Raw genomic sequence first — 17,488 nt, forward strand, 5'->3', positions numbered from 1 at the left:
AAAATTTTGAGACACTTTGCTTTTTCAGGGTAATGAGGTTCATCAGGTACTTTTCCAGTTCAAAGACCTTTGACCAATTTGTGATCTTGCACTATGCACAGTGAACAATGATTTGATCAGGATAGCCATTGTTCGACGGTGAATATAGCTGAGGGGATTCCTCAATGTGCATTTCAGTTGTAGTTTCCTTAATATTTGTTACATGGTTTCCCCTCCAGTACAGCTTCCAGACCAAAGTCTTACACTGAACTTGTCACTGAAGAGAATTTTTAATGATTCAGGAGTCAGATGATCCCAACCTCCTAAAAATGCAGAGAAATCTGTGCGCTAGATGTAGTGTTTATAATTCATTCACTGGATGTGGGTGCTGCTGGCAAAGCCAGGTTTTATTGCCTATCCCTAATTAGTTGCCTTAATTTGCTCTTAATTAAGAGTCTTGCTGTGTTATTTCCGAGGACAGTTAAAAGCTAACAACATTTGCTGTGGGTCTGAAGTCACATATAAGCCAACCCAATCAGAGATGTCATATTTCTTCCCCTAAAGGGCATAAGTTGAGTTTTCACAACAATACAGCAGTTAGCCATTACCATTTCTGAATCTAACTTTTAGTTCCAGATTTATTTATTAACTGAATTTAAGTTCCACAGATCCACGATGGGAAATGAACTCATGTCTACAGGTTACTAAGCCAGGCTTCTGAATCACCAGTAAAATAACCATGGTGCTACCGTTCCCTAATGAGAACAATGACTTACTGACTCATGATTCACCTGTATTTAACTAACCAGATCCCTGGAGATCATTTTGTACGTTGAACAATGTTTTATTTCTTAAAAACATGTTTTCATTACATCTACAGTACTGTGTACAGTGCTGCTCTTCTTACTGAAGGAAGGACGGAAACAGTTCAGTGAAGGCTTACTAGACAAATAATTGGAATGGGTGTGTTGTCTTCTGAGGAAAGGTTGGACGAGTTAGGCTTGTATCCATTACAGTTTAGAAGAGTAAGAGGCAAATTCACAGAAACATGTAAGTTTTTTTTATTGTCACAAGTAGGCTTATATTAACACTGCAGTGAACTGTGAAAATCCCCTAATTGCCACACTCCAGCACCTGTTCGGGTACACTAAGGGAGAATTTAGCATGGCCAGCATTTAGAATTTAGCATCTAACCAGCACATCTTTCAGACTGTGGGAGGAAACCGGAGCACCCAAAAGAAACCCATTCAGACACAGGGAGAACGTGCAGACTCCACACAGACTGTGACCCAAGCCGGGAATCGAACCTGGGCCTCTGGCACTGTGAGACAGCAGTGCTAACCACTGTGCCGCCCTGGGGTCTTGACAGGGTGGATGTGGCGAGTTTGTCCTCTTGTGAGAGAATCCAGAACTAGGGGCTGCAGTTTAAAAGCAGGGGGTCACCCATTTAAGACAGTGATGAGGAGAAATTCTTTTGCTCAGAGGGTCGTGAGTCTTTGGAAGGTTCTTCCTCAAAAGGTGGTGGAAGCAGAGTCTTTTGAACATTTTTAAGGCAGAGGTAGATAGATTCTTGATAGACAAGGGGGTGAAATGTTATTGGGGTAGGTAGGCATGTAGAGTTGTGGTTACAATGAGATCAGCCATGATACTACTGAACAGCAGAGCAGGCATAAAGGACCAGGTGGTCTACTCCTGTTCCAAATTCGTATGTTCATGCTTTCATTCACCACCTTGGCTTACTGAATATCATGAAAAATCAAATATCAAAATTACTAGCCCTGACTTGTCCTTCACCAAATTGATAAGGAAGTTGCTTATCAATACATATGTACTTATTACTGAAATTCCAACTCTTTGATTTGTCACTTTGAAACTGGCAACAGATATAGTTACCTGATTCCCTCCCATTCTGTGGCAAGGTCCCAGCTCAACAAACCCGCCATTGGTATGGCCCATGCTGTCGATGCAGTAATCAGATTCATATCCTCTGATCTGAAATGAAAAGGGACAGGTCCATAAATCAGCTGCACAGTAAATGGCACGCAATCATTAAACTGCTTCTAAAATAAGGCGCTACACAATACTGCCTTGTATAGTGAGGTAGCTGGAGCCAGGCAATTTGTAGGATGTCCAAAGCTTTTCTTCAATAATGCTTGTCAGGGTGACATAAAAGCCCAAACATTGACAGTTACTAGCTGACAGAGGAAATTGGCAACACCTCTTGTGAGCTGGCATCCACTATGATGGCCAGTGGCTAAAGTGGTAACAGGGACCAATGCTAAAAACAACCATCCTCAATGGCACTTGGTGGCTTCAGGTCCAGCATGTGCAGCAGAACCTGCCTCTCCAGCCATTAGCAAAGGCGTGCCACATGATTGCTCCACTGTTTGCTGGAGCAGGCGAGTGAAGGGGCAGAGAGTCAGGTAAGAAATTACCTGTCTAAAACCTGTTTAAATAAGTTTAAAGCATTTTCGAGGGCGTTTTAGTGTGTAGTTAGAACTTACCTTGTAGAACTGTTTAAATTATTTAAAAGCATTTTCGCGGGCTTTTTGTATTTACCGCTTTAAGAATTCAAAGGGGGGAGTGGAGAGCAGGGATTTGTGGGTAAGCAGGCTTTTAAACAGCGCCAGGTTTAAAAGGGGGCCTGGTGTAGACAGCGGGCAGCGTCGGAGCGGGCAGCGGAGTGAGAGGGAAGCAGAGTGAGCTACTAGGGCTTAGGTTCAAAGGGCTAGGGAGAAAAGGGCCAGGTAAGTTTGCGTTACATTCGTTCAATATTACTACAGGGAATAATGGAGGGGCATGTGATGTGCTGTTTCTGTATGATGTGGGAGCTGGTGGACCCCAGGGTCCTTCCCAGTGACCATGTCTGCAGTAAGTGCTGGTTGCTGGAGGAGCTCCAGCTCAAAGTAGATGAGCTGGCCTCTGAGCTACAGACACTAAGGCTCATCAGGGGGAGGGAGGGTGCCATTGATAATGGAGTACAAGAGACATCCACCCCCCCTAGACTGGCTAACTCTAAGGGTCAGGAACAGGAGGGGGCTGCGGAGAGGAAGGAGGGTGGGGACCGGAGGAAGGAGGGTGGGGACCAAATGCCTCAGCCTCTCAATCTGCATAACAGGTTTGAGGTTCTTGCTTCCAGTGTGGACGAGAACAAGGGCGGTGAGCTTGGTGAGCAAACTGCACACGGTACAGTGATGCAGACACAGGTCATAGGCAAAGAGAAGGTGAAAAGGAACATAGTAATAATTGGGGATAGTGTGGTTAAGGGTATTGACACTGTCCTTTGTCACAATGACAAAGTGCACAGAAGGGTGTGTTGTCTGCCTGGTGCTCGGGTCCAGGATGTCGCATCAGGGCTGCAGAGGAACCTGGAGTGGGAGGGTGAGAATCCGGTCGTTGTAGTACATGTGGGTGCCAATGACGTAGGCAAAATGCGAACTGAGGATCTGGGGAGGGAGTTTGAAAAGCTGGGAATGGAATTAAAAAGTAGAACCGACAAGGTGGTTATCTCTGGACTACTGCCTGAACTGAGTGCAGACGGGCGTAGGGTTGATAAGATTAAGGAAGTGAATGGGTGGCTCAGGGATTGGTGTGGGAGGAATGGGTTTGAATTTATGGGGCATTGGCATCAGTATTGGGGTAGGTGGGACCTGTTCAGGTGGGATGGGGTTGGTCTGAACCGTGCTGGGACCAGAGTCCTGGCTAATCGTGTAAATAGGACAGTAGTTAGGGCTTTAAACTAATTTGGGGGGGGGGGGGGGGAGAAGGTAGGTGACATTACGGGGTCTAAAGTAAAGGAGAGGGTGCAGGTAAGGGGGGAGGCCAAGGATGTCCCAATAATAAAAGGAGTAGGGGGTGTGAGTATGGTTGGTGGCGTTCTGGCAAATAGGGTACCGGTGAAGACTGGGATGAAGGCACTTTATCTGAATGCACAAAGCATTCGGAATAAAGTGGATGAGCTGGTGGCGCAGATCAGCACAAATGGATATGATCTGGTGGCCATTACAGAGACATGGCTGCAAGGTGACAGGGACTGGGAGCTGAATGTCCAGGGGTATCAAGTGTTTAGGAAGGATAGGAAGGAGGAAAGGGGGGTGGGGGGGGGAGAGAGCATAGCTCTGCTGATTAAGGATAGCATCAGGGTGGTAGTAAGGGATGATATAGGAACCAATGAGCAGAACGTGGAATCGTTGTGGGTGGAGATTAGGAACAGCAAAGGGAGGAAGATGCTGGTAGGTGTCGTTTATAGGCACCCGAATAATGATCTGGAGGTGGGGCGGGCTGTTAACGCGCAAATAAATGTGGCGTGCAGGAATGGAACGGCGGTAATTATGGGGGATTTCAATCTACATATCGATTGGTCGACCCATGTTGGACGCGGTGGGCTTGAGGAGGAGTTCTTGGAATGCTGCCGGGATAGTTTCCTCGAACAGTGTGTGTTGGAGCCAACGAGGGAGCGAGCTATCTTGGATCTGGTGTTATGTAATGAGGCGGGTAGAATTAGGGACCTTGTGGTGAAGGATCCTCTTGGGAAGAGTGATCATTGTATGGTGGAGTTCCTGATGCAGATGGAGGAGGAGAAAGTGGGTTCCCGGACATATGTCCTTTGTTTGAACAGAGGGGAGTATGGTAGGATGAGAGAGGAATTGGCGAATGTTGATTGGGGGAGTGTGTTGGAAGGTAGGTCTGCTGAGGAACAGTGGAGGATCTTTAAGGAGATCTTTCTTGGTGCTCAGCAGAAATTTATTCCGATGGTTAAAAAGGATCGGAGGAGGAGAGGTAATCAGCCGTGGATAACGAAGGAGGTGAAGGAAAGTGTTAAATTAAAAGCGGATGCGTTTAGAGTAGCTAAGAGTAGTGGGCGAGAAGAGGATTGGGAGAGGTTTAAATGTCAGCAAAGAATGACAATGAAATTGATAAAGAAGAGTAGGATAAACTATGAAGCTGGGCTAGTGCTTAATATAAAAAAGGATAGCAAGAGTTTTTATAAATACATAAAAAGGAAGAGGCTGGCTAGGGTGAACGTTGGACCCTTAGAGGATGAGAGGGGGGACTAAGTGGTAGGGGATGGGGAAATGGCTGAGGCCCTGAATAACTTTTTTGTTTCGGTCTTCACGGAGGAGGACGTGAATAATTTGCCGGGTGTTAGCGATGGAAAGATGGTAGGAGTGGAGGGCCTGAATGACATTATTGTTACTAGAGAGGCGGTGCTCGACAGGCTGGAGGGACTGATTGTGGACAAGTCCCCAGGACCAGATGGAATGCATCCAAGGGTTCTGAAGGAAATGGCGAAGGTGATAGTGGATGCCTTGGTGATTATTTTCCAAACATCGCTGGATTCCGGGGAAGTGCTGGAAGATTGGAAAACGGCTAATGTTACGCCGTTGTTTAAGAAGGGTGGCAGGCAAAAGGCGGGGAATTATAGGCCGGTTAGTTTAACGTCTGTTGTAGGTAAAATGTTAGAATCCGTCATCAAGGAGAAAATAGCGACGCATCTTGAGAATTGTTTGGTACAGCAGACGCAGCACGGTTTCGTTAAGGGGAAGTTGTGTCTGACAAAATTATTGGAGTTCTATGAGGATGTGTCTAGGGCGGTGGATAGAGGAGAGCTGGTGGATGTGGTCTTTCTTGATTTTCAGAAGGCGTTTGACAAGGTGCCTCACAAGAGGTTATTGCAGAAGGTCAGGGGGCATGGAGTTGGGGGTAGGGTGTTAGCATGGATAGAGGATTGGCTGTCAAATAGGAGGCAGAGAGTGGGGGTCAATGGGTGCTATTCGGATTGGCGGTTGGTGACTAGTGGAGTGCCCCAGGGGTTGGTGCTGGGGCCTCAGCTATTCACCATTTATATAGATGATCTGGAGGAGGAACCGAGTGTGTGGTGTTGAAATTTGCTGATGACACCAACATTGGTGGAACGGCAAATTGTGCGGAGGGTGTGGAGACTCTGCAGAAGGATCTAGATAGGCTGGGCGAATGGGCCAGGAACTGGCAAATGGAATTTAATGTTGGCAAATGTGAGGTTGTCCACTTTGGTAGGAATAATGGTAGGAAGGACTATTACTTACGTGGCGAAAAACTGCAGCATGCGACGGTGCAGAGGGACCTCAGGGTCCTTGTGCATGATTCGCAAAAACCCAGCCTGCAGGTGCAGCAGGTGGTCAGGAAGGCGAATGGGATGCTGGCCTTCATAGCGAGGGGGATTGAATATAAAAGTAGGGAGGTCTTGCTGCAGCGGTATAGGGCACTGGTGAGGTTGCAGCTGGAGTACTGTGTGCAGTTTTGGTCGCCGCACTTACGCAAGGATATTTTGGCCTTGGAGGGAGTGCAGAGGAGGTTTACTAGGCTGATTCCGGAGTTGAGGGGGTTGAACTATGAGGAGAGGCTGAATAAACTAGGCTTGTACTCGTTAGAGTTTAGAGGAATGAGGGGAGATCTCATTGAGACGTATAAGATGTTGAATGGGATGGATAGGATAGAGGTGGAGAGGCTCTTCCCGCTCAGAAAGGACAGTAGGACTAGAGGGCACAGCCTCAGGATAAAGGGGGGGCAGTTTAGAATGGAGATGAGGAGGAACTTCTTCACTCAAAGGGTGGTGAATCTCTGGAATTCTCTGCCTGTTGAAGTGGTGGAGGCTGCCTCGCTAAATATTTTTAAGATGCGGGTTGATAGGTTTTTGATAGGCAAGGAGATTAAGGGTTATGGGGAGAGGGTGGGAATGTGGAACTGAGCCACGACAGATCAGCCTTGATCTTATTGAATGGCGGGGCAGGCTCGTGGGGCTAGATGGCCTACTCCTGCTCCTATTTCTTATATTCTTATGAAGACATCCCCATCTGAAGTGAATTTGTTTGCTGCATGTCTATCATACTTTTTGAAGTTTATTTATTAATGTCACAAGTAGGCTTACATTAACACTGTACTGAAGTTACTGTGAAAATCCCCTAGCTGTCACACTCTGGTGCCTGTTTGGGGACACTGGGGAGAATTTAGCACGACAACATACCTAATCAGCATGTCTTTCGGACTGTGGGAGCATCTGGAGGAAATCCACGCAGACACAGGGAGAATGTGCAAACTCCACACAGACGGTGACTAAACTGGGAACTGAACTCGGGTCCCTGGTGCAGTGAGGCAGCAGTGCTAGCCACTGTGCCACCCATATCTTTCAGAGGGGGAAGGACACTGGAAAGCATTACCCTGTGCTTAAAGATTTGGGAATGATTGTACCAAATATCGTTTCATATTTTAGAATTGGGATTATTTACCAAAATTCCTAATCACAGTTTAAAAACATTCATAGCAGGTTCTCAATGTAGATCTAGCTGCAAGTTCAGAGATTCACAGTACAGACTCTCTCCTCTTCACCCTTTCAATATTCTCTTACAGCCCTCCCTCTCTTGATCCTGAAGATGGCAAATTCTCACTGGAATATGGTCCCAGAAGTCTCCAGGAATCTCACATTAATAAGCCACTAGTCACACAGCAGTCTATGGCATGAACGTAGACAGGCTGTATTATCATTGGCAACTTCTAGCGCCAATTACGTCAGTTGTTGGTTCACTCTCGGAAAGCTCCTTATTTCCTGTGAGGATTGGATGAGGCCAAGTGAAGCACCGAGGCTACCTGCAAGTCAAATCTGACTTCTTTGCTTTTAGTTTCAACATAAAGCTACAGGATAAATTCTGCACAGAGCTGGTAGCGTAGCCTAGTATCAACCAAATCTGCAGTGTAACATAAATATTGCACACAGCAACAACTTTTTCTTCTGATTATCCTTGGGAAGATTTGCCTAACAATTGCAGGGGGGGGGGGATGAGACTCCATCAATTAACCTAGCTTGATTACGTAGCATTAATTTTACCTCTCCCCATTCTACATTCTTAGCTGGTAGTGGGTAATTCTCTGGAATGTCATAAGCTATTTCTTCCATGAACCATTTAAAACTCTTGCAGTTGTGTTCTTCACGAAATTTCTTGAGCTCAGATATATCTCCGTAAGCCATGGCTTTTGTTTCTGGACGACTTGCATAAAAATAGTCAGCGTATTCATCCCACCAGACCTCTACAACACGAACATAATTCTGTGAAAAAAATTCAATAAAATAAGTTCACGACTAACATGTGAAATTCAAAAGGGGAAGGCAATTTAACCTGAACTGAAATGAAGCAAAATAACTTGGTTTAAAATCTGTCCATTATGAGAACTAAAACTATATTATGAAAATTCAAAATTTATTAGATAAGCATAGAACCTATGGTGGAGGCAGGCCCTTTGGCCCAACCTGGTCCATGCCAACCAAAATGCCCATCTAAGCTAACCCCACTTGCCTGCATTTGGCCCATATCTCTCTAAACCTTTTCTATCCATGTATGTGTCCAAATGCCTTTTAAATGTTGTCCTTGCCTCAACCACTTCCTCTGGCAACTCATTCCACATACATACCGCCCTCTGTGTAAAAAAGTTGCTTCTCAGGTTCCTATTAATTCTTTCCCTTCTTAACTTAAAACTATGCTGTCTAGTTCTCGATTCGCCAACCCTGGGAAAAAGACTAAGTGCATTCACCCCATCCATGCCTCTCATGATCTTATACACCTCTATAAGAACACCCCTCAGTCTTCTACAATTAGTGACAGAAACACCAGGGCTCCAAATTGGTTGTGTATTAGCTAGCATTTGCTTTCAGTTCCACAGACTTTAAAATGAAGGGCTATTTCTACATGAAACCAATGCTTGCTTTTATTTCACAAGGATGTGCATGGCCTGTTTGTTGCATTGCATGGTTCTTTCATGATTGCTGCATGGCCTTGCAGTGCAAATTAAAACAGAACGTGAGTCATTTGTTGTACTGTGCGCTCCAGGTTACTATGTGGCTATGCACCTGTGCAGCTTAGAGGGAACACTGTGTAATTAAAGATGACAATCACCTCATGAGTTGGTAACCTGAGCATAGTCCATTGAACCAATAGCAAGGCTGGAAGCTGAGTGCTCTTCCATTCAATACTTTACATAATTGATTTGAAAAGGAAGCACCAGAGATTTAGCACCCAAAGCAAGGCCAAATATTTCAAAGAATGTTGGATATTTGTTCTAACAATTACTTGAAGAAATGTATATTTGTCTGCTGACTCTGTCCATTTGGCATGATGGATTAAATATGTTAGGGGGTGTTACTAAAATGTTGAGATAAGATTGACCAACCTGTAACATTACTAAAATCGGTGTTACTAGATGTCTACATGACTGAAGTTATTAAAATAAGTCCAAAATTATTCATTTTGTTAATCAAAATGGAACTTGGCATTTATGTTTGTCTATCTTCTGCAACATAGCGTTACCTAATAGAATGATTTAGTCAAATAACAATCGATTGTTCCATTTTCTGAGCAGTCACCAGTCCACCCAGATTATTTTGTACTGCAAGATGGATAAGAGATAGAAAATGGATCAATGGTCACAATAGACAATAAATGTCGTCAAAGATTTGAAGTAGCAACACACAAGTGCAACAGCTAATTATCATTTCTACCTCAATAAAACATATCTAAAAATGATCTAATTTACATCTGCACAGAAGCAAGAGAAAGAGAAAATGACATGAAATTGGTGAGACCCTTGTTACATTGCAAACAGAGATTATCATATTTACATGTAATATTATTCATTAAGGTCATTCGGGTTCATTCTTCACATTGGCGATTGGACGGATACATACCTTTAACGTTGGAGATGACCCAACGTGAGCAGGTGGTGGATTCCCTGCCCACCCGTGCAGGCGGTAAATATGCCCCACACGAGAGCAAGGTACAAATAGCAACTTCCCCCCACACTGCCATATCTAGAGAGACACAGAACAAGAGAACAAAAAGCATTAGCTCTGTAGGATTAAAAACCTTTTCTCAACAATTGCATAATTGTATGCATTAATTACGTACATCAGGAAGGACAATCACCTGGCCAATATTTTCAGGTTGGAACTGCAATCTCTACAAATTAAATTTTTCATAAATTGCCAAACGTTCAATAATGAAAGTGTACTGATACAAAATTGTGTTGCTGTTGTCAGGTACTGCCATTTTCTGATAATAAATAGTTTGTGTTAACATTGCAAAGCCAATGATGTTCCAGCGATAATGCAGCATTTTTTTAAAAAAGAGTAACTGGGTTATTGATTTAGGCACAATACCTCATACTTTACCGTATTTCTTTGTACATTACCTTATACGATATCTCGAAGTTTTCACCTCCCCAGATTTGAAGGCCAGGATCATATAGCCCAAGTTCAAAGAAGTAATCTCGTTCAATAGCGAACAAACCCCCAGCCATGGCTGGGGACCTGGGAAAGTCATCGTTGGACAAATAGATAGCACGTTAGAAGTTTCCAGCAGTTGTAGCATCCCTCCTGCGTCTAATCTTTTCCGAACTGCACGCTTTAAAAATTAAATCCATATAAAACCAATTTAAAGTTCGCGTGCCCTTTTCAGTGACAATGCCAATTTCAGCTCAATTTTCCAAATTAAGGAACAGCAAATTGTTGATCTAAAGGTACTAACTGATTTGAAAGTTAGGAACTATTGTTTAGTGCTCTAAAGCAGCAACACTTTTTTAAAAATTCATCTGTGGGACATGGGCGTCACTGGCTGGCCAACATTTATTGCTCAACCCTAGTTGCTCTTGGGGGGCAGTTGAGAGTCAAGCAGATTGCTGTGGCTCTGGATCAGGCAAGAACGGCAGATTTCCTTCCTTAAAGGACATGAACCAGGCGGGTTTTCCTGACAATCGACAACGGTTTCATGGTCATCAGTAGATCCTCAATTCCAAATACTTTTTATTGTATTCAAATTCCACTGCCTGCCATGGCGGGATTCGAACCCGGGTTCCCCAGAACATTAGCCGAGTTTCTGGATTAATAGTCTAGCGATAATACCACTAGGCCATCGCCTCCCAAGGTAACTTGTAAACAAAAATAAAATATTTGGGAAGATTTTAGGTAAGGATTAAATAAAAGACACTGAAAAGCTAATTTAGCTTAAAGACATGCAAAATAAGAAAATGGGAACTGTTGGAAACTCTCTGCGTCTGTGGGAAAATCAGGCAAGTTATTGCTTCAAACATAACTGTTGCTGAGAGCTTCCAGCATTTTCTGTTCTTATTTCAGTTAGTTTCTGCATTTTTTTTTACTTTTTATTTAATAGCAATTAACCTCCACTACTGAGAAATCAACTCAGTGTTTAAAAGTAAGCATGCAAAGTATGCAAGTCTAATTCAGAACCGGTGTTCCATTTCAACAGGAACAATTTCCTTCGCCTTTATCTTGCCCTTTGACCCCTGAAACTACCCCACCCCAACTGAACAGTACATGTCTTATTAGATCTAAAGATTATATATGTGGTGGAATCACATGATTTGAGAACAAGCAAGTCCTGTGATTTGTTTTTAATATGGTTACCAGTTTACAACTGCAAGTCTGGGCCTGCTTGCATTGGTCTTCAGTTGTCATTTTCTGCATCTATACTCCTAATTCCAACTATTCAAACCATTTACCCCTTTGCTTAGTACTTTCTCCCCTCGAACACTATAAATAAATCTCAAGCGTTGCTTGCTTTGTTTCAACAGCTCTTAACTACCAGCTGTTGTGACACCTCCAAATTTCTCTTAAGGGTTGACAGTACCTTGTTTAACAATCCAATCTGAACCAAGTTTGTGATTTACATTGTTCTCAACTGATACTGAAAGAACTAGCCTTGCCCTTCCCATTAAAGGATTCAGATTTCACCTCTGCTGCATGACTTGACTTCAATAATTTCATCCAACTGTAGAAAAAAAAAGCAGGCAACTGGTTTCCTTCATCTCCTAAACTAAAAGCAAATTACTGCGGATGCTAGAATTCAAAACCAAAAAGAGAAAATGCTGGAAAATCTCAGCAGATCTGGCAGCACCTGTTAAGGAGAGAAAAGGCTGACGTGTCGAGTCCAGATGATCTTGTGTCAAAGCTTTGGCAAAGGGTCATCAGGACTTGAAACGTCAGCTCTTTTCTCTCCTTACAGATGCTGCCAGACCGACTGAGATTTTTCTGCATTTTCTCTTTTGGTGGACAGGTTTCTCTTGACTTTTGTTCAATTTTAAAGGAAGTGATAATCCAGGAAACTATCTTCAGCCTAAGCAGAGTCATCTGGACTTGAAACACTAACTCTGTTTCTCTGTCCACAGATGCTGCCAGGTCTGCTGAGTTTTTCCAGCATTTTCTGTTCTTATTTCAATCATACTATTGCCCCCCAATAGCTACCAAATTCCAGAACTTGCCCTGTTGATTTAGGACACAAATGCCGGAGTTACAGTCAGCACTGGACTATGAATTGCTTCATCACTGAAAATCAAACATTTGAAGCGAATATTCCATCCCGTGCACCTGCAGACGCCTTTAAAACCTACCATTTGGAGAAATTAGAAATATTCAATAACAAACATACTACTGCATTATTTGCTGTGCTGATGATGAGCTTAACCTTGTCTCTTTTACTGACTTTGGCTGAAGCAGGGAACATGCAGCTCAAGTCACAAGACTTGTAAAATCACACATTCTGAAAACAAATATTACTTCAACCAGTCGCTCCTTTCATTAAGATACCATTGTAAACAGGGCTGTTAATTTTGGTGTACAGGCAAAATGCTGTAAAGTGAAATGCAACAAACAAAATTACTGTGATTACATAACATTCTGCCTATTTACAGTATTAAACACAACAAGCTAGCTATATTCATGCAAAGCACACTTAAAAGCAGGAGAAAAAAAATCAAAAATCAAAAAGAATTGTGGAAAAGTAAGCCTGTTAAAAATAAGAAAGAATCACGTTAGGAATGCACCTCAAAACATGAAACACGTAGCAGCAGAACCCCATGCATGGTCACAGCTTTTCATTTGGTCAGATTGGCAAAGCACCATAGTATGTTCAGGTAAGGTGGGTCCAAGATGATCAGAACAAGGAAAGTAGAATCACAGACTCAACTTAGATTTTTTTCAGGGAGAGGGAGAGTGGAAGAGAATCTCAAATCTGACACGAGGACAGCGCAGTGAAAATCTAAGGGTATTAGATAGGCAGAATCAGGTTAAAGCTTGCTGCACTCACGTAATGTCAAGGAGCTGGAATATTATCTTTTTTTCTGCCTACCATATTGAGCAGATTGTAAGATGCGTTACAGCTATTTGAAAGAACAACAATTTATGGTACATCTTTCTTGATGCCTAATTTAGTAGCTTTTCCTGCTTAGAAAATTCCCACAAAAACTGAAAGCTAGCATCATGTATTCAGTTGTGCATGCTCACATACACTGGTCAGGCCACAACACTGACATTCAGATGCTGGGTTTTTCCAATGAAGCAGGGAGAATCCCTAAATCATTGTGGATTGACACAGTGCTGCAGGATATTAGCAACAAATGTACTTGTGCATTCAAAAGAAATCCCTTTGTCACCTATTTTGAAGATATTAACCAGTGTATATTACAACTAGATACTAATATCAGAGTGAAATTTCAGCTGCTAAGTTTCAGATTTTTGTTTTTAAAAATTCTTTACGACCTAACTGCTACAATGGAAAGGAAAATGTGATTATTTTTCTTTCATGAGATGTGGACATTGCCAGTAAGGCCAGGATTCATTGTCCAGCCCTAATTGCCCATGAACTAAGTCATTTGTTAGAGCAGTTAAAAAAAATCAACCACATTGACTTGTTGTCCATTATTGCATGAGGAATTGAATACAAAAATAAAGAAATCTTGCTACACTTGTACAAGAATTTTGTGAGACTATATCTGGAATAGTGTGCGTGCAGTTTTGGTCTTTACATTCAGGAAAGGATATACTTGCACTGTATGTGATATGGAGAAAGTTCACTAAATTGGTCACTGGAATGAGTGGGTTGCTCTATGATGAGGCTGAGTTAAATGGGACTTCTATTCTCTGGAGAATAGAAGTATGAGAGGCAATCTCACTGAAACCTACAAATTTCTTACAGGACTGTATAGACTGGATGCTGAGAGATTGTTTCTGCTGGTCAGGGAATCAAAAACATGGGGCCACATTCTTGGCAAGGGGATCAATCATTTAGGACTGAGAGAAGTAAAAACTTCATTCAAAGGGTTGTGAATCTTTGGAATTCTCCACCCCAGAGGGTTGTGAATGCGTCATTATTGAATACATGTAAAGCTGTGATAGATTTCTTTTACCTCTCAGGGAATTAAGCGATATGGGAGGATGAGAAAATGGAGCCGGAGATCAAGATCAGCCATGATTGTACTGAGTAGCAGAGGGAGCTCAATGGGCAATGTGGTCACTCCTGCTTTTATCTTTTATGCTTTTATTGCTGTGGGCCTGGAGTCACAATTAAGCCAGACCGTGAGATGGTAGATTTCCTTCCCCAGTGGACATTAACGAACCGGATAAGTTTTCATAACAATCGATGATAGTTGTCATGGTCACCAATACTGAGACCAGCTTTACATAGCAGGTTTATTAATTGAATTTAAATTTCACCAGCTGGTGTGGGGGACCTGAAACCATGTCCCCAGAAGATTAACCTGGGCCACTGGATTACTCGTTTGGCTCCCCTTAATTTGCCTTACTCAACATAAAATTTGAAGTCTAAAGAATGACTGGATATTAAAGGCATATGTTAATCATAATCAAGACTATTTTAGTCAATGGTTTATTTTTCCATGTAGAACTCTATAATGCATCTTACTTCCTGCAAAACAGGATGAATCAGGCAGTATTACTTGTAACATTGCTTTGTAAGGATCGACCAATATTTAATACTGAGTACATCAACAAAAAGCATTATTGCTACAAGGTGACTTGCAGCAATCTGTATTTGCTATGGTACATTAAATAATAGAACAAAAGTAATTGGAGACACCAAGCTCAAAAAAAAATAATTAATTCCTGTTTGGTTCAAAATTGCTGTAAAAATGCAAGCCAAAGTTATGGTGGCCAAAAGAGAAAATGCCAGATCCAGAACTAAACCAGTTTTTACTGTCTAGATGTTTCCCTCGAAAATATTTGTCCACTTTGATGTTTAAGAAGACCTAAGCACCTCTCTTTATAGACTAACCCCAAAACTATCCACCCTCAATAAAGTTATGCTTTTTTAGAGTCCAAATCCAGCCCTTTTTGTGTCTCTCTTCAGTTATACTGTACCAAATTAAACAGTTCTGACATATCCTCTACATTCCTGCGCTCCAACCTCCTTCTCGCCAACATCTTGGGTGCATCCTCAAAGACATTATTCTGTAGTCCCCAGTCATAGCTGTTTCTGCACATTTTGAATTTAGTTACTTCCTTTCTGTAGTGAAGGTTCAAGAATCATAGACATTAGTCAAGATCTAATCTTAACAATGCACAGTATAGTGGCAGAATGGCTTCTTTCAATCTATAACTCCATTGATAAAATCATCTGACTTGATAGTAGCCAAACTGTAGCTTGATGATTTTGATAACTTTGAGACTTGAAGAGCCGTTTCCTGATCAGTTAGAGCTAGTATTTTCCCATTAATTCTATAACTCCTCTGCTGACTTTATATCCTAAGTACATAGCCCATCAATCTTGAAATGCACTTGCAAATTATCCATTATCCCTCCCCAACAATCCAACTATGGGCAGCGCAACGGCAGAGTGGTTGGCACTGCTGCCTCAGAGCTCCAGGGATCTGGGTTCAATTCTGGCATTGGGTAACTGTGTGAAGAGTGCACATTCTCCCCACACCTGCGTGCGTTTCCTCGGTTTTCTCCCAGAGTCCAGCTTAGGTGGATCGTCTGTACTACATTGCTCCTTAGTGTCCACAGATGTGTAGGTTAGGCGGATTAGCTATGGTAAAGGCATGTGGTTATGGGGATAGGGCAGGAGAGTGGGCCTGGGTAAGAGGCTTTTTTGGAAAGTCAGTGCCAACTCGATGGGCTGAATGGCTTCCATATGGACTCTATGGTTCTGTGGCACAACAACAGCACCCCAACCGCCATCCAGCTCATCTCCATCGTTCATCATTTGAACAACCAGCATATTGTGAAGTCATCTGCAAACTTCTGAGCTGAGGTCACCAGCTTTTCCAGAGCACGATAGTAAGCTCCTATTCGTTATTTCCAGGGACCATATGTTTACCATTGCCTAAAAAAATTATTTTAATTTCATTACATTACAGCTAAAATCCTGCCTGTTAATTTTCTCCGCTAGTTTTCTAATCCATTCCATTTAGTCCCAGGGGCAGCATTTTAAGGGCGTCAAAATGTGAGAGTATATTGTAAGAGTCATGAAAAATTATGGCTGGTTTCATGGTAAGTAAACATCCTTGAATTAGCTCCACTTTAGCACAGTATTTGTTTAAGACCAGGGAACAGGTTTGGGTATTGAGGTCTTCTTACCGATTTGGAAGGGGTTAACCCTGTATCCCTAACTCCAGTGCTTTGTGTAATTTTACACTGCTGTAATTCAAACCAACTTTCCACCCAACTTCTTCTCAGGTTTAGCAATAGGGAAATAATAGACGCCGTTTGTTTACTTACTTAAGTGCACTCACCCATTTGCCCACTTAATAAAAGGAGGGGCTCGAAACCATACCAGACACCAAGATCTAGTGAGTGTGAAGTAAAAATTCCCGGCAGTGAAATGATATGCTAAACTTCACATACACAGAAATAAAATTGTCCTCTGCTTAAAATTACAAGTCCCTCAGCTTTTCCCTTCTGAAACTCATCTTCTTTCAAGATATTCAGCTCTGCACATTTGACAGAAATGTTCCAATCACTGAATACATTCTATGCTGCTTTACCTCCTCCAGTTGTACAATTGGAAAAAGTTAAGACGATTGCGGCCAACTGTGTGGGATTAAGATACTCCCTCTGCAATGAATGGCAGCTCAGTGTACAAGCATGAGCTGTACCTCAGCGACTGCATTATGTGCTAAACTGGAACTTCTGGTTTGTCATACTTTGAACACAGCCTCCACACAAAAATTGACAAAAGAACTATTGGTCGATCCTTACTTGGCATCAAGCACTTTGCGGCGTATATGATTTACAAGTTTTGAAAATTAAGCGAGAAAAGGGAAAGGTTCTTGTGTTTAAAGCGAGGAAAGAATTGGCAATATATGAGTGCAGCCTTTTCAGTTCATTGTGAACACTGATTTTTCAGGTAAAAGAGAAATGTCTAACATATAAAAACAGAACAAAAACACAAATGGACATTAGCTGGATACAGAATTAGTGCGCAGATTTCTTTTTTACAAGTGGCAATTATTAAATGTTCTAATGATTACCAATATGGCTCAGTTCTATGTTTTCTCCTTTCCTTCTCCCGCTTGGACAGAGGGACACGCTTCCACAGCATGCTCCAGTCCCACGCTCCTCTAGCAAAACCATCTTCGTCACCACCCCCCTGTGGTGATATCTCGTAAGTATTTCCGTTTATGACATCTATGAGTGGGACAGTACATGTGGTTCTGCGGCAATATCGTTGGCGGA

The 17,488-nt window shown here is 42.5% G+C and overlaps 1 protein-coding gene across 3 annotated transcripts in view; it reads right to left on the bottom strand.

Annotated features, from left to right (window-relative positions):
* galnt7 (UDP-N-acetyl-alpha-D-galactosamine: polypeptide N-acetylgalactosaminyltransferase 7) overlaps positions 1–17,488 on the bottom strand; it is a 126,947-nt gene that overhangs the window by 6,258 nt on the left and 103,201 nt on the right. For 2 of the 3 annotated variants that reach the window (XM_080189467.1, XM_080189465.1), the window contains 5 exons: positions 17,284–17,466; positions 10,195–10,312; positions 9,692–9,814; positions 7,841–8,059; positions 1,873–1,971 (listed from right to left, as the gene is read on the bottom strand). In XM_080189467.1, coding sequence (XP_080045593.1) covers positions 1,873–1,971; positions 7,841–8,059; positions 9,692–9,814; positions 10,195–10,312; positions 17,284–17,466 — 742 coding nt within the window. The remainder of the gene's footprint in view (positions 1–1,872; positions 1,972–7,840; positions 8,060–9,691; positions 9,815–10,194; positions 10,313–17,283; positions 17,467–17,488) is intronic. The other variant, XM_080189466.1, reaches the window with a different exon arrangement.

This window comes from Carcharhinus amblyrhynchos, chromosome 5, assembly GCF_965287045.1.
Source record: "Carcharhinus amblyrhynchos chromosome 5, sCarAmb.v2.hapA, whole genome shotgun sequence".
NCBI classification, from domain to species: domain Eukaryota; kingdom Metazoa; phylum Chordata; class Chondrichthyes; order Carcharhiniformes; family Carcharhinidae; genus Carcharhinus; species Carcharhinus amblyrhynchos.